This window comes from Rhinolophus sinicus, linkage group LG10, assembly GCF_036562045.2.
Source record: "Rhinolophus sinicus isolate RSC01 linkage group LG10, ASM3656204v1, whole genome shotgun sequence".
Lineage (NCBI taxonomy): Eukaryota > Metazoa > Chordata > Mammalia > Chiroptera > Rhinolophidae > Rhinolophus > Rhinolophus sinicus.
Window position 1 is genome coordinate 57914756 of NC_133759.1, and position 16038 is coordinate 57930793.

Genomic DNA, 16038 nt, shown 5'->3' on the forward strand with positions numbered 1-16038 from the left:
TGAGAGGAGAGGCTGGAGTAGTGCCTGGGGGCAGCCCGCCCACAGCAGACCCCTGACCTCCACTTTGCAGGCTGACCCTGTGACAACGCTGCAGAAAGTTCTTACTTTATCAGCTTATTTATGCATTTCGAGCAGCCCCCAACACACAGGAGACATAAAACCCTGTACAATGCCTTCTGGATCTAGTGCCCCCACTACCTCTCCATGGCCCCCACTGTGGGTGGGGGAGCCAGTAGCCCCTTCTCTGGCTTCAAGGGGAGACACAGGGAGGAGAAGCTCCAGCTGTCATTGGTTCAATTTACAGCCTCCACAGCCCACACACTGGCTGACAAATCACACTTTTCCAAAACTACAAGGACCACATCAGAGAAGTGACCAAGTGGGATGGAGGAAGGGCCAGAGCCCACCTGAGCTGAGTGTGGAATCCAAGCACTGAGCCCAACGGGGACTCTGGGACACTTGTCCTTTCCTACCCAATGTGCTGTGCTTTCTATCTGACCCCCACCTACATTCCTTCTCTCTTCTCCCTCCCCGGCTATATATCTTGACTGAAATGTTACCTTTCTGCTCCTCTCTCTCTTCTAAATGATGCAGTCGTTTAACCATTTTGCCATAATTAGAATGGCATTTAAAAATACCCAGACGATACAGAAAAGGAGAAGGAAAAAAATACCTTACTAGTGCCCCAGCTCCCTTCTGTGATGGGATATCTAATTAGTTATTTATTTTATAATCTGTTCAACCTCCTCAGCTAAATATTTTATATGATAGATTATTTAAAAATAAGTATGAATTACAATGAATTTAGTTTTGATATTTTCAGTCAAAGCCCTCCAATACGGACCATCGCCTGTGAAAGTGCTATACAAAATTAAGGCAGAGTATCAGGACTCTGGTGACAAGAAGCTCTTTGAGGCAGGCCAGGTGAAGCCCTGGAAAGAGTATGTAGCATGTGGCATGTTATGCCTTTTCTGGGGTGAAGGACCAAAGCTTCCATCAGTTCTTATTCTCTCTTATAGGCCACAGTGCCACTCTTTCCTAATGTCTCTTGAGCTGTTACTTTAAGCCACGTGGCATTCCTTTCCTGTAACATTTCCAAGGAGAAGGCTCTTCTTGAAGAAGCCCGGCCAGAGGCATGCAGAGCGTTCCCGGTCCTTCCCCTCCAGTTGGCTCAAGACCTGGAAATGCTCTGGGTATGTTTCTTCCTTCTTTGGCTGCCGCTGTTCAAATGCCCGAAGCCCCAGTTGGAGCTGGGCCATGGGAATACTAGGCCAGTCTGGGGTGTTTCGTGTGTGGACAGATCGCTAACAAATGCTCTGTCCAAGCTGTGGGTTTTTCAGTGTGTCTATCCCAGTGCCTGTGTGCACGGAGCTCAGTTCGTATGAACTGAAACAAGGCTATCTGTCTGAGAAGGCAGGTACCGAGAACTTTACCCCGACAAAGCAGAAGCAAAAGCAGCCCGGTGGCAGTTTACATGGGGACACAGTAGGAGACAGGCATTTGCTGAGGGAGCTGAACCCCAAGTATGGTCAGGTTTTAGTAAGAGGCCTCTGCATCTCTGAGAAGAATCTAGAAAGAAAGCATTCTCTTAAGGAGCTATTCAGAGCATCATTAAGATGTTGACTGCCTCCGGCTTCCTAACTCCATTGCAGACCAGAGTTTTGAAATGGAGGGGGCTCATCTGCCACAAGGGGAGAGTGGAGTGAGGTGGGGCTTTTTTTCATTATGTATGTGGATTACTTTTCTAATTTGAAAATAACAGCAAAGCAAAATGAAACAATAAGAATGTAGGCTCCTTGCAAACAAAACAGAAAGAGACTCAGAAATATAGAGAAAAAAACTTATGGTTGCTAGATAGGAGGGGCTAGGGATGGAGGAAAAGATGAAGGGATTAGAAAGTACAAATTAGTAGTCATAAAATAGTCACGGGAATGTGAAATACAGTATGGGCAATATAGTCAATAATGTTGTAAAGACTATGTAGGGTGCCACATGGGTACTAGACTTATCGGGGGATCGCTTCATAAACTGCGAGGATGCCTGACCTCTGTGCTATACACCTGAGGCTGAAGTAGAACAATGTTGAATGTCAACTGTAATTATGTGTGTGTGTGTGTGTGTGTATTCCCCCATCCCCCCAACCCCACGGGATGTAAAGTACAACACTGGGAATATAGTCAATGGTATTGTAACAGTTGTATACGATATAGTAGATTGGGGGAGTGTTGTCACTTTGTGAGGGGTGTAAATGTCGAACTAGTACATTGCTTTGCACACCTGAAATTAATAATAATACGAAGAAAAAGAATGTGGGCTCCTTGTATCAGTGATACACTTCAGGCCAGGGAAATGCATCAGCCAGGAGTAACAGAACTCCGCCTTTCCGATCTGGCCGGGCTGCCTCAGATTCAGGTGGGGCAGAGCGTAGAGAAGAGCGCCAACAATTCCCCAGGTCATAGGGCTCTCAGAGAGAAGACACGTCTTGCTGTGGCTCTTGCATTTTACTAGTAGCTTTTCTAGAGGGAATTCTGATCCCACCTCTTTGGCATTACTGCCCTTTATAGGGTCTCTTCCCCATGCTCCTTGTATCTGTGTGAAGTCCTATCTCCAACCCGCTAAACTTTACCTGTACATGTGCAGATTTCTCCAATCTATGATATATCTGAGAATTTGCAGAAGTGTGGAAGGCTTTTTAAAAAAATCTTTTTCCAATCTCATCTTTTAGGGGTTAAGATTACAGGAGTAACATGACTCAAGTCTTAGAAAGACACCAAAGCTTTTTCAGCAGACTGATAACACACCAGAACTGCCCAAGGGGATGGGGCGGGGCTGCTCTGTGCACGATAGGAGTTTCACAGCACCCCTGGCCTCTACCCACTAGATGCCAGGCGCATTCCACTTCCCCCAGTTGTGACAACCAACAATGTCTCCAGACATTGCCAAATATCCCCTGGCAGGGAGGGGAGACAGAATCACTGGAGTGGAGAGAACGATGGAGAGACATAGTTAGAAAGACTTTAGGACCACCTTTAGCACAGAAACAATTCAACACTCAACACACATATCATCTAAATGCGAATACTCATCCCACTAAACGTGAAACTGCTGCCCTGTCAAACTCGAAGAGACTCCAGTGACAGCAAACACCTTTGCTATGAGCCCAGATACTTTCCTTTCACATCTCTAAATTCTTCTAGGAAAAGTATAACTGGTTTTGATGTCATAGATCTTTCAGTATTTGAAAATATCATGAGGTTTGAAAATATTAGAATCATGCTATTATTAGTACTGGCTGATTAATAATACAAAGTGTCCAGATAGGCACTGTATGCAGGAGGAGATAAGAAAACATAGATACTTGAGATTCCTTGGATTTTATGGAAAATTATTTTCTTCCTCTGGATCAGAGGTTTTTTTGTTGTTTATTTGTTTGTTTTTAAGGAGGGCGCAGCTCACAGTGGCCCATGCGGGGATCCAGCCAGCAACCTTGATGTTATTAGCAACACGCTCTAACTAACTGAGCCAACCAGCCACTCCGAGATTAGAGGTTGTTAAATGGGTAACCCATACCTGGCCCACGCATGTGTTTGGTGTGCCCCATACAATGTTTTAAACATATAATTTAAGTCCATATTTTAAAATTAGGAGATCTCACAGAAAAATCCATATTTTTGTCCTCTCTTGAAAAATCAGGTTTGATAAGACCAGACTCGCATTTCTGCATGGCCTCTGCCAGAGTGAAGAGAGCCTGTTCCCTTTACACATCATGTGCTAGTTTGTCATAGTCTCCACCCTTCCCTATTGTCTCCCTGACACTAAGACATTCTCTTATCCTTAACTTTTTTCAGGCACTGACAGGCATCTTATGAACTTGAAGCCCCTGTAATAATCTCTTCCTAATCATACCAATGGGCTCTCAAGGTGAATCACAGAAGGAAGAGTTGAGGGGAGCTCAGAGACCACCTCATGCCACCCCCATTCCCCAATATGCACAGGTGGAACTCTGGCCCAAGAAGGCTGAGGGACTTGTCTGGGAATTCCCAGTTCTCAGTGGCAGAACTGGCAGGGGGTTCTGAGTCTCCCACTTTCCTGCCCACATCACTCTCTTCCCCTCAGATCACTGTTGACCAGAAGGTGGTAACGGAATCCCAGGACGTACCTCCGACCATTCTCCTGTGATCCAGACATACTCGCAGGGCTGCAAACTACAGCTCTCACTGTCCGCAGGCCGTGTGCTGATGTCGCAATGCATGCCGTGAACCTCGTCTCCCTTGCCCTCATCCACACATACCACCCTGCGGTACCTGGAGCCTTCACCACAGGTCTTGGTGCACTGTCAAAGACGGACAAAGCAAGTGTTGGTATGGGAGAAAAACAGGGTAATAATAATAATATCCTGTTATTATTACATATAAATATGTATATAATATATGCTGTCTATTACATAGAGAAGACTATCATGTTACTGTAATTATCTGTTTTCCTGTCTATATACCCTGTAAGACTGTGAGATCTCTGAGGGCAGGGGTTATCAGAGAACTCATGATTTTATCCCCGTTACCTACAACACTATCCTGGCTTAGTGAAAAACATTCAATAAGTGGCTGTCTGAACGCTGGAATGGAATCATGAGTGAAGGAAATTTCATGTTTGGAAAGAACCTGAAGCTCTGGTCACTTCAACCACCCACTCAAACACTGAATCTTTGTAAAATTATGGCCTAATGGTTTTCAAACTGGTGACTAAATACCTCTAGAGTCAGGGAAGTCATGGCCTGTTCAAGTGACCTATTTCATCTTATAACACAGAACTAAATATATCTCTGCAGGTTCCAGCCTCTTGCCCTAGCTGTCGATTCTAGGGGAGCATAAAAGATAAGTTTCATTTCTCACAAATGATCCCCCTTCAGGGACTTGAGGAGAGATTTCCTGAGACCTCCTACAGCCTTTTCTTCTCCAGGGTGAACTGCTCTCATCTCATGGTCATTCGGCAAATATTCACCCTGATCCTAATGAGGGTCAGGCCCTGTGATGGGTCCTGGGGGAACAAGAATGGACACGAATGTCACAGTCTTTGCTCTCGGAGAGGAGCTTGTGTTTTAGTAGCAAAAACAGACATTAAAGGTGTGGATAGCTAATAGGGACATTTAGCAGTTGCTATTTCTATTTTTCAGATGAAGAAATTTGGGCTGAAGAGAGCCTAAGTAACTTATCCCACGTCATACATTTCTTTGTGAGGTAGAAGGGACAGATATTTTTATTCCCATGATCGAAGTAAGGAAAACAGAGCAGCTGGTATGTTTCCTTCTAGGATGATTTCTATGCTGTCCATTTGACGTTGGGAGCCAGTTTAACTCAGAAATTCTCTCCTGATATGCCCCTTGCCTTCCTTCTTTCTTTCCTTCCTTCCTTCATTCCATTTTTGGCAATAAAATACATATAACATAAAATTCATCATTTTAACCATTTTTAAAGTATACAATTCAATGGAATTTAGTCATTCACAATGTTGTGCAATCATTACCACTATCTCTTCAGAATATTTTCATCACCCCAAAAGGTAACACTGTACCCGTTAAGAAGTCACTTCCAATACCCCACCCTCCCGCCTGTGGCAACCACCAATCTGCTTTCTGTCTCTATGAACTTGCCTACTTTGGGTATTTCATATAAATGGAATTATTTAATATGTGTCCTTGTGTGACTGGCTTCTTTCACTTAGTATGATGTTTCCATGTTCTTCCATGTTAAGCATGTTATCAGTACTTCATACCTTTTTATGACAGAATAATAGTCCATTGTATGAATAACCACATTTTGTTTATTCAAATGTTGACAGATGTTTGGGTTGTTTCCATCTATTGGCTATTGTGAATACTGCTGCTATGAACATTTGTGTACAAGTTTTAACACCTGATTTGAATTTTTTGGGATGTATTCCAAAAGGGGAAATGCTGGGTCATATGGTATACTTTGCCTTTTGTGAGCCGCTTGCTCCTTCAAGAAGAAGGATATATATAGTGTGTCCTGGTAGCCTCTTGTCATTTGCAAACTTAACTCAAAATTTCTGTTGCCTGGAAGAAAACCTCAATATCTAGAACATGCATTTATAATTTTTCTGGGGTACAAATATGAACTGAAAGCACTGTGAGGTGAGCATGAAGGAACAAATCCCCTTCAGCGGCTGGCTGAGCTAGCTCCTGGCTCAATCCTGGCTCAGTGGTTTTGGGGTTTTCTGTGTCCCTGGAGGATGCTGGGAATGATTATGAAGTAATAATGCTTTTTGTTTCTTCATTGAAAAAAATGCCAGATGAGTTAGGGAGCTACTGGATGTTGCAAAACACAACACAACAATGGTTAATCTGTGATGGTTAGATGCATGCAGAAGAAATACTTAACTCCCCTTAGAAAAAGGAATTCCTTAGAAAATCAGGATTTAAGAGACTCAGAGAAGATCATGATCGTTGAGCAGCCAACCTGGACTAAACCTTCAGTGTCCTCTCATTTTCACTAATCCATGGGGCTTTAATCTGGGTCAATAAGTAACAGTTTAGAGCAGAAATGCAGGGATTACTAAACACTTTCTGCTTGGTAAGCGTTTCTCCCTTGGTTTTGAAGACTGTTTAACTACCATAAAAACTCTTCTGCCAATGGTGGAAAAGGGAGTTGGGAAACCTTTCTTTGTGTTGACGTAAAAAACGTCCAAACCTAACATGGAGGAAAAACAGAGGGTTGCTAGAGGGGCGGGGGGGTGGGGATAAGGGGAAGGTGAGAGGTTTTGGGAACGTTGATATAAATGATAAACGTCTAAGTTTTGGTTTGTCTTGTGCACCTGAAACTAATTAAAAAAATTTTTTTTTCATTGAAAAAAAAAACAAAAAAAAACCAACAAAAAACAACGTCCAAACCTGTGAGAATCTTTATGAGTTTATTTGAGCCAAACTGAAGACAATTGCCAGGAAGGAAAATCTCAATGGATTGAGAAAATGTTTCTGAGAATGGAGTTTTGTAGCTTATTTTATACATTAGAATCAAAGGAGGAGACGTAAGGAGGGTTACATGAAATCCACTGGTGGTAGATTAAGGGGGTGGGAGAAATCAAAGCAGGGAAGTCTCTGGCATTGAATAAAAAGGCAAATAGGGTAACACATACTTCTTTTACATTGGTGAGTACAAGTTAATAATTAACATCTACAGCACATGGGATGATGGTATGTGAGCAACAAGATAACAATGAGGGGTTCTGTGGTCTCCTGCTCTGGTGCACGGTTGTGCCCTGAAGGGTCTAGAAAATAAGATTACTCTGACATTTGAAAGGGAGGTTATCTTAGATGCAGAAAGACAATAGACAGACTCAAGGTAAAGATTGACCTTTGTCAAGGAAGCTACAAGCCTAGGACGTGACTACGCTCCATGACCTGCTTTTAGTTAGGGATTTCTATGTTCAGCTCTTCCTATGTGGTTACTTTCAGTCTCTGAGTTTGTAGGTCCTGCCATGCTGGCCTCCCCTGAGCTTGTCGGGTTTAGTATGTGGCCCCCTTTTTGTCCACAACTGAGTATAACTTTTAGAAAAATTAAAGTAAATAAGTGACTTGTCCAGTGCTTTGGAATTAGTTAGCAGAAGCTCTGAAATCACATTAGTACAGCTTTCCTCCTGGAGTCCTAAATCCTAGCTAGAGCAGGGGGCTGTCTGGGTGATCAGAAAGCAAACCCAGCCCTACGCTATGGGATTTTATCAGCCTTTGGTAATATCACTTCCCTCTTGTGATTTATGACTCTTTCCTTTGTCCTGAAAAATGATCTAGAAGGTCCTGAAAAACAGCTGGAAAGCTTAATTAACCTCATTTTAATTCCAAAAGGTTTTCTCAAATTTCATTACAACTTTTAGGAAAAATGATACCAAGTGTATAAGTCACACCACCGGCTTCCTTGCATTCCAGCACACACTGTAATTCAGAAAGCAAATAATCACAGCACTGGGCTACAGTGGGTAGCTTGCCCATTGTCTCACCGGCTACGTGTGCCTTTAAATGTGCTGAAATTAACAAAGGGGGAAACAACATTCCAAATTTGAGGGTGAGGAAGACCTAAAATAAACTTTTAAGGTACTATTTTATTTAGCCAGGTCGGTTAGCCACAGGATGACAGTCTAAAAAGCATCCTTGGTGCAAGGAGTAGAAATTGTCTTTCCTTAAAGATTATAATCAAGTTACTTGACACTATTTTGAGATTCCCTAACCATGGGGGGCAGAAAATCACTTTATCTTCGTGTGCTCTACCTTTTAAGCTTGTTGAATCTCTCCGCGCATGAAGGACTGTGTCCTGTTGGTTCTTGTGCCAGGCTGCCATTGTTCGCTAGTGTGTGCAGGCAAGCCACAGGACGAACGGAGAACTTGATAGCACTGTGTTCTATGTGTGTTGTGCAAAGGTTTTTGTGCAGTGATAACAAATCAATTTACCTAACACTGCTTTAAATAAAAAAGAAAAAACAGTCTTTAAATTACCGATAGGGTCTACTCTCAAAGCTCATTGTAAAGTCAGGTAGGTCGAGCTCAGACACTTTTACGCCAAAATACTATATCTGTAAGAGAAAAGGGCAGACACCATACTAGGGAGACATTTCGTAACTTTAAAGTCAATCACACGTTCAACCAATATTTTCAACGGGCCAATTTCTGTAATAAGCACTGGGTACAGCTCTGACATCTTCCTCCCCTTCTCTCTCTGCTATGACACCTAGGGTGGCTGCTTCTCCCAGCTTGGGGTCTATGTGTCAGGACAGCCGGCTAACTGGTGACACTGGGGTTTAACAGTTAGGGCCGCTTTGTATGAGCAGATGTGGGTTTCATAACAGAGAATGTGATGGGGGAAGGTGACATCAGGGAGTTCTGCAACTGTGACAGTAAAAGTAGAAGAAGACAAGAGGCAGGAATTTGCACCATGCTGAAAGGGGAGCCCAGGTAGTGATGGCTGAGGAGGAGTGCAGGCGGAGGTGAGCTAACCAGGGTCAGTGGAAGAGGGGCTCAGGCTGCATGGAGGCTGGAGGTGAAGGTCATGGGGAAGTGGGGCGGGCGGATGCTACAGCAGCTTGGGGATGTTAGAGCCTCCTCTTTGAGATGGAGATTCCAGAAATGGACAGAGGCCAGGGCTGGAAGGAGCTTGTAAACCTACTGCACTGCTTAGGAGAAAATCCAAACTTTGGCTCTGGCTACAGGGCACGTCATAACCGGATGGCTCCTGCAGTCTGACCTCCTTACGGCCCCTGGTCCCCTAGGTCACTCTGCCCCGCCATGCTGTGCTTTTGTACAGAAACACGCTGGGCTTTGTCCTCCCTCTTCCTTCTACCTGGAATCACTTCCTTCTGCTCTTCCCCGCCTGACCACGCTTGAGAAAATGGGACTGGCCTGTCATTCTCTGTCTCTGTATTCAGTGCCTTGTTTTTTTCCTGTCACAGCACTTGTCACAATTGGCAGTTTCATATAACATGTTTGCTTGTTTTGTGTCAGTCTCTCCCGCCAGGCAATCAATGTCACCATAGCAATTCCATAGTCTCTACTGCATCCCTATTGCCTCGTTGAGTAATAAAGAGTTAATATCCGGCCCTTATACACAAATCAAAACCTGATCCCTCCCTATTGAACACTTGCCAAAATCTTCTTAACCAACTGACCAGGGACCTGCTACTCATTTCTAACTTTTCTGTGCTAAGGAGATAAACTTGGGAATCACTCTATAGCTGATCTCAATAAAAGTTCTTAGAATCCAAATACGTATGAGAGTGGCCCAAGTTCCTGCACTGGGCCAAACAGCCATGGGGTAGGCAGCTCTGCAAAGGCCAGACTTATCTAAGCACAGCTTGTCTGTGGTAATGTGACAAGAAAACAGCTGTTCTTACAGGACAAACACTTTGCTTGCCTGTTCTAAAAGACATTTTATAATAGAATGCTGTGATTCTAAAGAGTTAAAGAAGAAAGACCATCAATTTACAGGCAATGTTTTTTAATATCTTTATTTTCCCTCCCTCCCTTCCTTCCAACTATCTTTTTGTACCACCATTCATTTTATTCATTCAACAAGTGCATTCAATGCTATAGGTACTGTGCTAAATGCTGGGGATGGGGGGGAATAGAGGGGAAACTGGTGAATAAGCTGTCTGGCCCCAAACTGATAATCAGCTGATAACACAGATAAGGAAAACAGGCAACAACAATTCAGAGTGCTAACTGCAAAAGCAGACTATTTTCAGGTTACTGTCAGAGCTGAAAGAGTGGCCATCTGACTCAGTCATTAGTGTGAAGGGCTTCTGAGAGGAAGTGACATCTTGGTTGATAGAAGCCTAAAGGATGAACAAGAGTGACTGCAGTAAAGGAAGGAGCTGGGAAACCTCCTTGTGATAGAGTTACTAGGGAGGAAAGAGAGTATTCCAGGTAAAGGTTAAAAAACAAAGGATACTTGCAAGACCTGGGAGATTTATTCCCTTTTGCTAAGAGATGCATAACTCATATATTCACAATTCAAATTTGATTGAAAGACCTCTGCAGCTATAAGAAAATTCTATGTCAGATTATAATACTATTAATAAGTAAATCCTTTAGGATCACAATTTTCAAAAAAATTAAAAACTCTGTTTTTTTTTAAAACTCAAACAGCCTCATGAGCATTATAATTCTAAAGTAGTCACTGAGAGGCCAAATACCGAGCCGGAAGTTGGCAGGTGTTACTAAAAGCCCAACATTGTGGTGTGCAGGTTACGCTGTAGTGCTGGTGATGTCGTCAGGATGTCACTCTACTAAAGAGAAGCCACATCTATGGAAGGTCTAAAATGTGCTCGGCACTGGGCTGATCCCTCACTTAAATCTCACTACACCCTCAGTATGCCCCTTCAGCAAAGTCCGCCATATATAAAATTCCCATTTTGCAAATGAGCCAACTGAAGCCCAGAGATTTGAAGTCCATTTCCCTGAGCCACACACCAATTTGTCTCGTTTATAGTATGGTACTTCTATGGCATACACAAAATGAGACATGGATGTCTGGATAGAGCACTTTCCTCTTCTCCTCCATCTAGAAGTCCAGGCTCTACCCTCTGGTATCATGAAGGCATGCCGATGCCCCTTCACCCCACACAGCCAACAGGACATGCGATAAACAAAAGAGGTCCCCTGACTCCCTGCAGCCACCAAGACTCCCCCAGCCACAAAGCTTAAGGTCTGATCAGCAACCAACTAGACCAAGAATTTCAGTTTTAGAAGGGGGTTGGGGTAGTCACCCAGTAACGGGAATTCTACCTTGATGTCAACTCTGCTGTAAGAGGCTAGACAAGCTTTTAAGAGAGAAATAAAATTGTTCATCTTAGGTGCAGGGAAAGCAGTGGAATATAAAGATTCAGAGCATATGTTCCAGAGGTCGCGCTGCTGGGCTTCAGATCCCAGTCTTATTACTTAGTAAATGCATGAACGTGGATGAACTAACCTACGTAAGCCTCGAGATTCCTCATCTTTAAGTGAGGATAAAAATTTAATGACTACATTAGAGAGTTATGGAAAACATTAAATGAGCTCCTCCACATAAAAATACTCAACACAGTGCTTAGTCCATAGCTTAATAAACAATAATATGTATGATTTAAAAAAAAAATCATCATCAGTATTAGGGCCACTGCTCTATATAATTCTAGGGGTTGCCCCGACATTGCGGCCTATGGGAATAGTACACCCCGAATTGTGCAGTGTACCAGCTGTGTAGCTGTATAAAACATCCCTGAGGATCACGCTACTGTTGAGACAGGTTAGTTAGCATATTGCTAAGTAGACAGGGAGGTCCTCATGGAATAAACAAAAGACAGACATATTCTGAGACTTCAGATTTTGAAATTACTCCTTCGCTCCAGCACAAAATGCAACAGTGCCTTGAGGTTAATCATAAAATTCCTTTTGGCCTGACAAACGGAGCAGATCTGATAGATAAGAGTGGGTTATTTTGCTGATTCCTTCAGGATGGGCAAATAGAACAAACCTGGTAGACGGATTTCATTAAAAGGCGCCAGCTCCCCTTCCCCAAACAGGCAAGGGAAGGCATAAAAGTAAGAGCTTTTGCTTCAGTCAGTGGACAACCCCATTCAGGAGCTCTGACCCTTTGCTTTCAATAAAACTATCCTCTTTTTAAAACTCTTTGCCTCTCCTGGGTCCGTGTTTCCATTCTTCGGTCTCACGAGACACGATCCCGGCACTCACTCACTCACTCCAAAGTCCCCTACAACATTTGGGGACTCACAGAGACATATTCACGGTGGCTCTGCAGAACTTGTGCTTCTCAAAGTGGGTGTTTGGACTATTTCTCAAAAAGAGGAGGGTGCCATTTGCTATGTACCCTGCATGAAATGCATCTGGCCAACAAACAGGTGAGTTCAATAGTCCACGAGGGGGAAGCAAAAGGGGAACGTGCACACTCAAGAAGCAAACAGGAGCTCTGAGGTGGTTGCTCAGGGCTGTTAGGGAAGAGAACTTCCTGTAATGGGACGGGGTCAGGGAATCTGGACACCCCAGTCAGTGGGCTCTGAGGCTGTGCCTTGGCATGCTCACCAACATCAGTCAGGTCAAGGTGTCACTAGATGAAGGGAGGAAAGTCCAGACACATGCCTGCGCCAAGTAAGTATCAGGTGAGATGGTAGCAGAGTGATGGGTGTGAGAGCACGTGAGGGTGGTGATTGAGGGGAGCCTGAAGGGTGCTGTACTATCGAGTCACCATCCAATTTACTGTTTGACAAGGATCCTTCTGATCATGAAAGTAGCAGCCATGAATAATTTCACCAGCACTGTCCTAGACATAAACGAGTACTGCCCCAAGCAAACAGGATGAGTGGCCACTCTATTTTTGATTTGAACTACTAGGGTGGTTGCCTAGCAGTTATCAACATTCACTCTAAGCCTTGCTGTGGGGACATTCTGAGAGGGCCACCAGCTGACTTCACATATGAGGAACAAAGGCTCTTGATGGGGCTTCTCTCTCCTCCAGTTACCCTGAGACTCACTTTGCAAATTCGGTGTCAAGTGAGGACCTTGTGTTCCAAGTGTTCCACTCTCCCTCACCACCCAGATCCACCTTCCTCAAACTTTCCAGGTCTGGGCAGATGAAAAAGCATGCACACAGGCGGGTAACTATCCGAATCTGCTTTTTCATTGTTTAGAGTCTTTCCCCTTTGTGAGAATGGTTAACCTCTGGTAAACTTCTAAATATAGTCACAGGTCAGGCTATTTCCTTAGGTCTTCTGTTCTTAAATGAAGCTTGATAGCAATGTTTGAAGAAGAATTTAAAAATATCCATCTGCATATCACATGCAAAGATGTCAATTTCTAGTCATATTTTGTATGATCAGATAAGAGGATTTCCTCAGTACATATTTGGCAAGGTTTCTATTATTTGGATTCAGAAGGAATGGAATTTGCGTTTTCCAGATTGGCTCCAGCATTTTTCAAAAGTTGGCTAATACATGAATAGTCAGCTTAGATTCATTTCTCAACACTATCTTACTTTCAACTCCTTGGAGCAGTTACACAGGGTTGAGTTTGGTATGTGATAAAGAGGGAGAGGGAGGAAGCCAGCAGTGGTAGGTCTGGAACAAGAATTACAAAGAGAATCAAGACATAACACAGGAAAAGAGAGCTGAGAGAGTCTCTACTTCCTTCTAAATCTAATATCGTCAATCCCAAACCACTCTATTATCTCAAATTTTCTCAGAACAACTCTGCATAGTTATTACTATCCCCATTCTACAGATGGCAAACCCCAAGGCTCAGAGAAATTAAGAAAACTTGTTCTAAGTCACACAGCTAATAAGTAGCAGTGCTGGGATATGAAACAGGTCTGTAGAATTCTACAGCCTCTGTGGTTTTCAGTGACTTGTGTGGCACAAGTGTAATTAATTTGAAATTTAATTGCTTTAGCCATTCTTCTCTGTCACTATCTGATGGAAGTAAAACTATCTAAAAGGAAACCAAGTGAAAAAAAACCCACCCTAAATAGACAGAGGAGAGAGTCCTAAAGAAAAGAGATGACTGCAAACAGTGGAACTGATCCGTTAGGAGAGTGAGCTGAGGTGGAAGGACAGGCGGGAAGGCTCAATCCCCACACACGTTAGGAATGCAGTGATAAGAAAACAATCCCATTGAAAATTGTATCAAAAAAAACAAAACACCTAGGAATCAATTTATCCAAGGAGGTGAAAGATCAGTACACTGAAAACTATATGACACTGACAAAAGAAACTAAAGAAAATACAATAAATGCAAAGATATTCTGTGCTCATGGACTGGAAGAACTAATATTGTTAAAATGTCCACACTACACAAAGCAATATACAGATTCAATGCAATACTGTCAAGATTCCTAAGGCATTTTTCACAGAAAAAGAAAATCCTAAAATTTGTATGGAAATTGGCCCACAAAAGACCCCTGAATTTCCAAAGAGATCATGAGAAAGAAGAACAAAGCTGGAGGCATCACACTTCTTGATTTCAAACTTATATTACAAAGCTATAGCACTGAAAACAATATGGTATTGGCTAAAAAAAAAGAGACACACAGATCAATGGACTAGAATAGAAAGCCCAGAAATAAACTCACACACATATATGATCAGTTAATTTATGACACAGGAGCCAACAATATACACAGGAGAAAGGATAGTCTCTTCAATAATGGTGTTAGAAAAACTAGACAACCACATGGAAAAGAATGAAACTGGACCCCTACCTTGTGCCATACACAAAAACCAATTCAAAGTGGATTAAAGACTTGAACAAAAGACCTGAAATCATAAAATTCCTAGGAGAAAACATAGAGGGAAAGTTCCTTGATATTATCAGTCTTGGAGATGATTTTTGGATTGACACCAAAAGCAAAGGCAACAAAAGCAGAAATAAACTAGTGTGACAACATCAAACTAAAAATGGCCAAAGGACCTGAACAGACATTTCTCAAAAGAAGACATACAAACGGCCAAAAGATATATGAAAATGTGCTCAGCATCACTAATCATCAGGAAAATGTAAATCAAAACCACAATGACAAATCACCTCACACCTGTTAGTGTTTTATATTCCACATGAGTGAAATCATATGGTTCTGGTACTTTTCCACATGACTTATTTCACTTAGCATAATTCTCCCAAGATCCATCCACGTTGTCACAAATGGCAGTATTTCATCTTTTTATGGCTGAGTAGTACTCCATTGTATGTATCTGTACCACATCTTCTTTATCCAGTCACCCATTGAAGGGTTGTTTCCATGTCTTGGTTATTGCAAATAACAGCATGAATGTTCTATTTCATTCCAATGTCAGTGAACATGGTTTCGCTTCCTAAAACTCTTTCCCCCTTTTTACAATCTAAGCTTCTGTTCTGGAAACAGAGGTTACCTTGTACTAATGTCTTACCTTTCTAGCCAGACTTTTCCCCAGGGACGTTTAGTGTTTTCTTTAACTAAACATTAACATTAAACATTAGCATTTTCTTTAACCAAACATTAAGTGGGAGAAAAATAAGTCGTCTATTTCTGCATCAACTGAGCAGTTCTTCAGATCCCATCATTGTTTTAATGGTGGAAATCCTTCACTAATTAATCAGGGTTTCAAACTAGGGCCTGTCCTCTACCTGCCCGCCAAAGTCATGAAGGAGGAACAACACAGAGGAGTCCAACCTTGAGTCTGTCTTGCGGCTGTCTGCACTAATACAGAATGACCAAGTCTGGATACACATATTTGAAATATTTTGTCCATCTCCCCCTCCTTCTGTGAAAGCTATCTGTATGTATTTGGCCCAAGGCCTTTTAAAGTTTCTCTGGAGGCAGTCAGACTTGGTACATTCAAGGACACCGACATAGGAATTGCATAAAAAGGAGGAGCTCTCCCACCCTGGCTGGAGTGAACTGCTTGCCTTCTGACAGCAGACCTTTTGGGAAAGAGCCAGCCCTGTCACCATGCTTCAAGGCTTCACAGGGGAACGGATGTGATGATAGCAAGGGGGTTGAGCAACGTGCC

General features: G+C 42.8%; 1 protein-coding gene across 2 annotated transcripts in view; it reads right to left on the reverse strand.

The window, feature by feature from the left end:
* The window catches only part of ADAMTS9 (ADAM metallopeptidase with thrombospondin type 1 motif 9), a 161860-nt gene that overhangs the window by 20142 nt on the left and 125680 nt on the right, over positions 1 to 16038 (reverse strand). For both annotated transcript variants that reach the window (XM_074313243.1, XM_074313242.1), the window contains one exon: positions 4160 to 4333. In XM_074313243.1, the coding sequence (XP_074169344.1) occupies positions 4160 to 4333 (174 nt within the window). The remainder of the gene's footprint in view (positions 1 to 4159; positions 4334 to 16038) is intronic.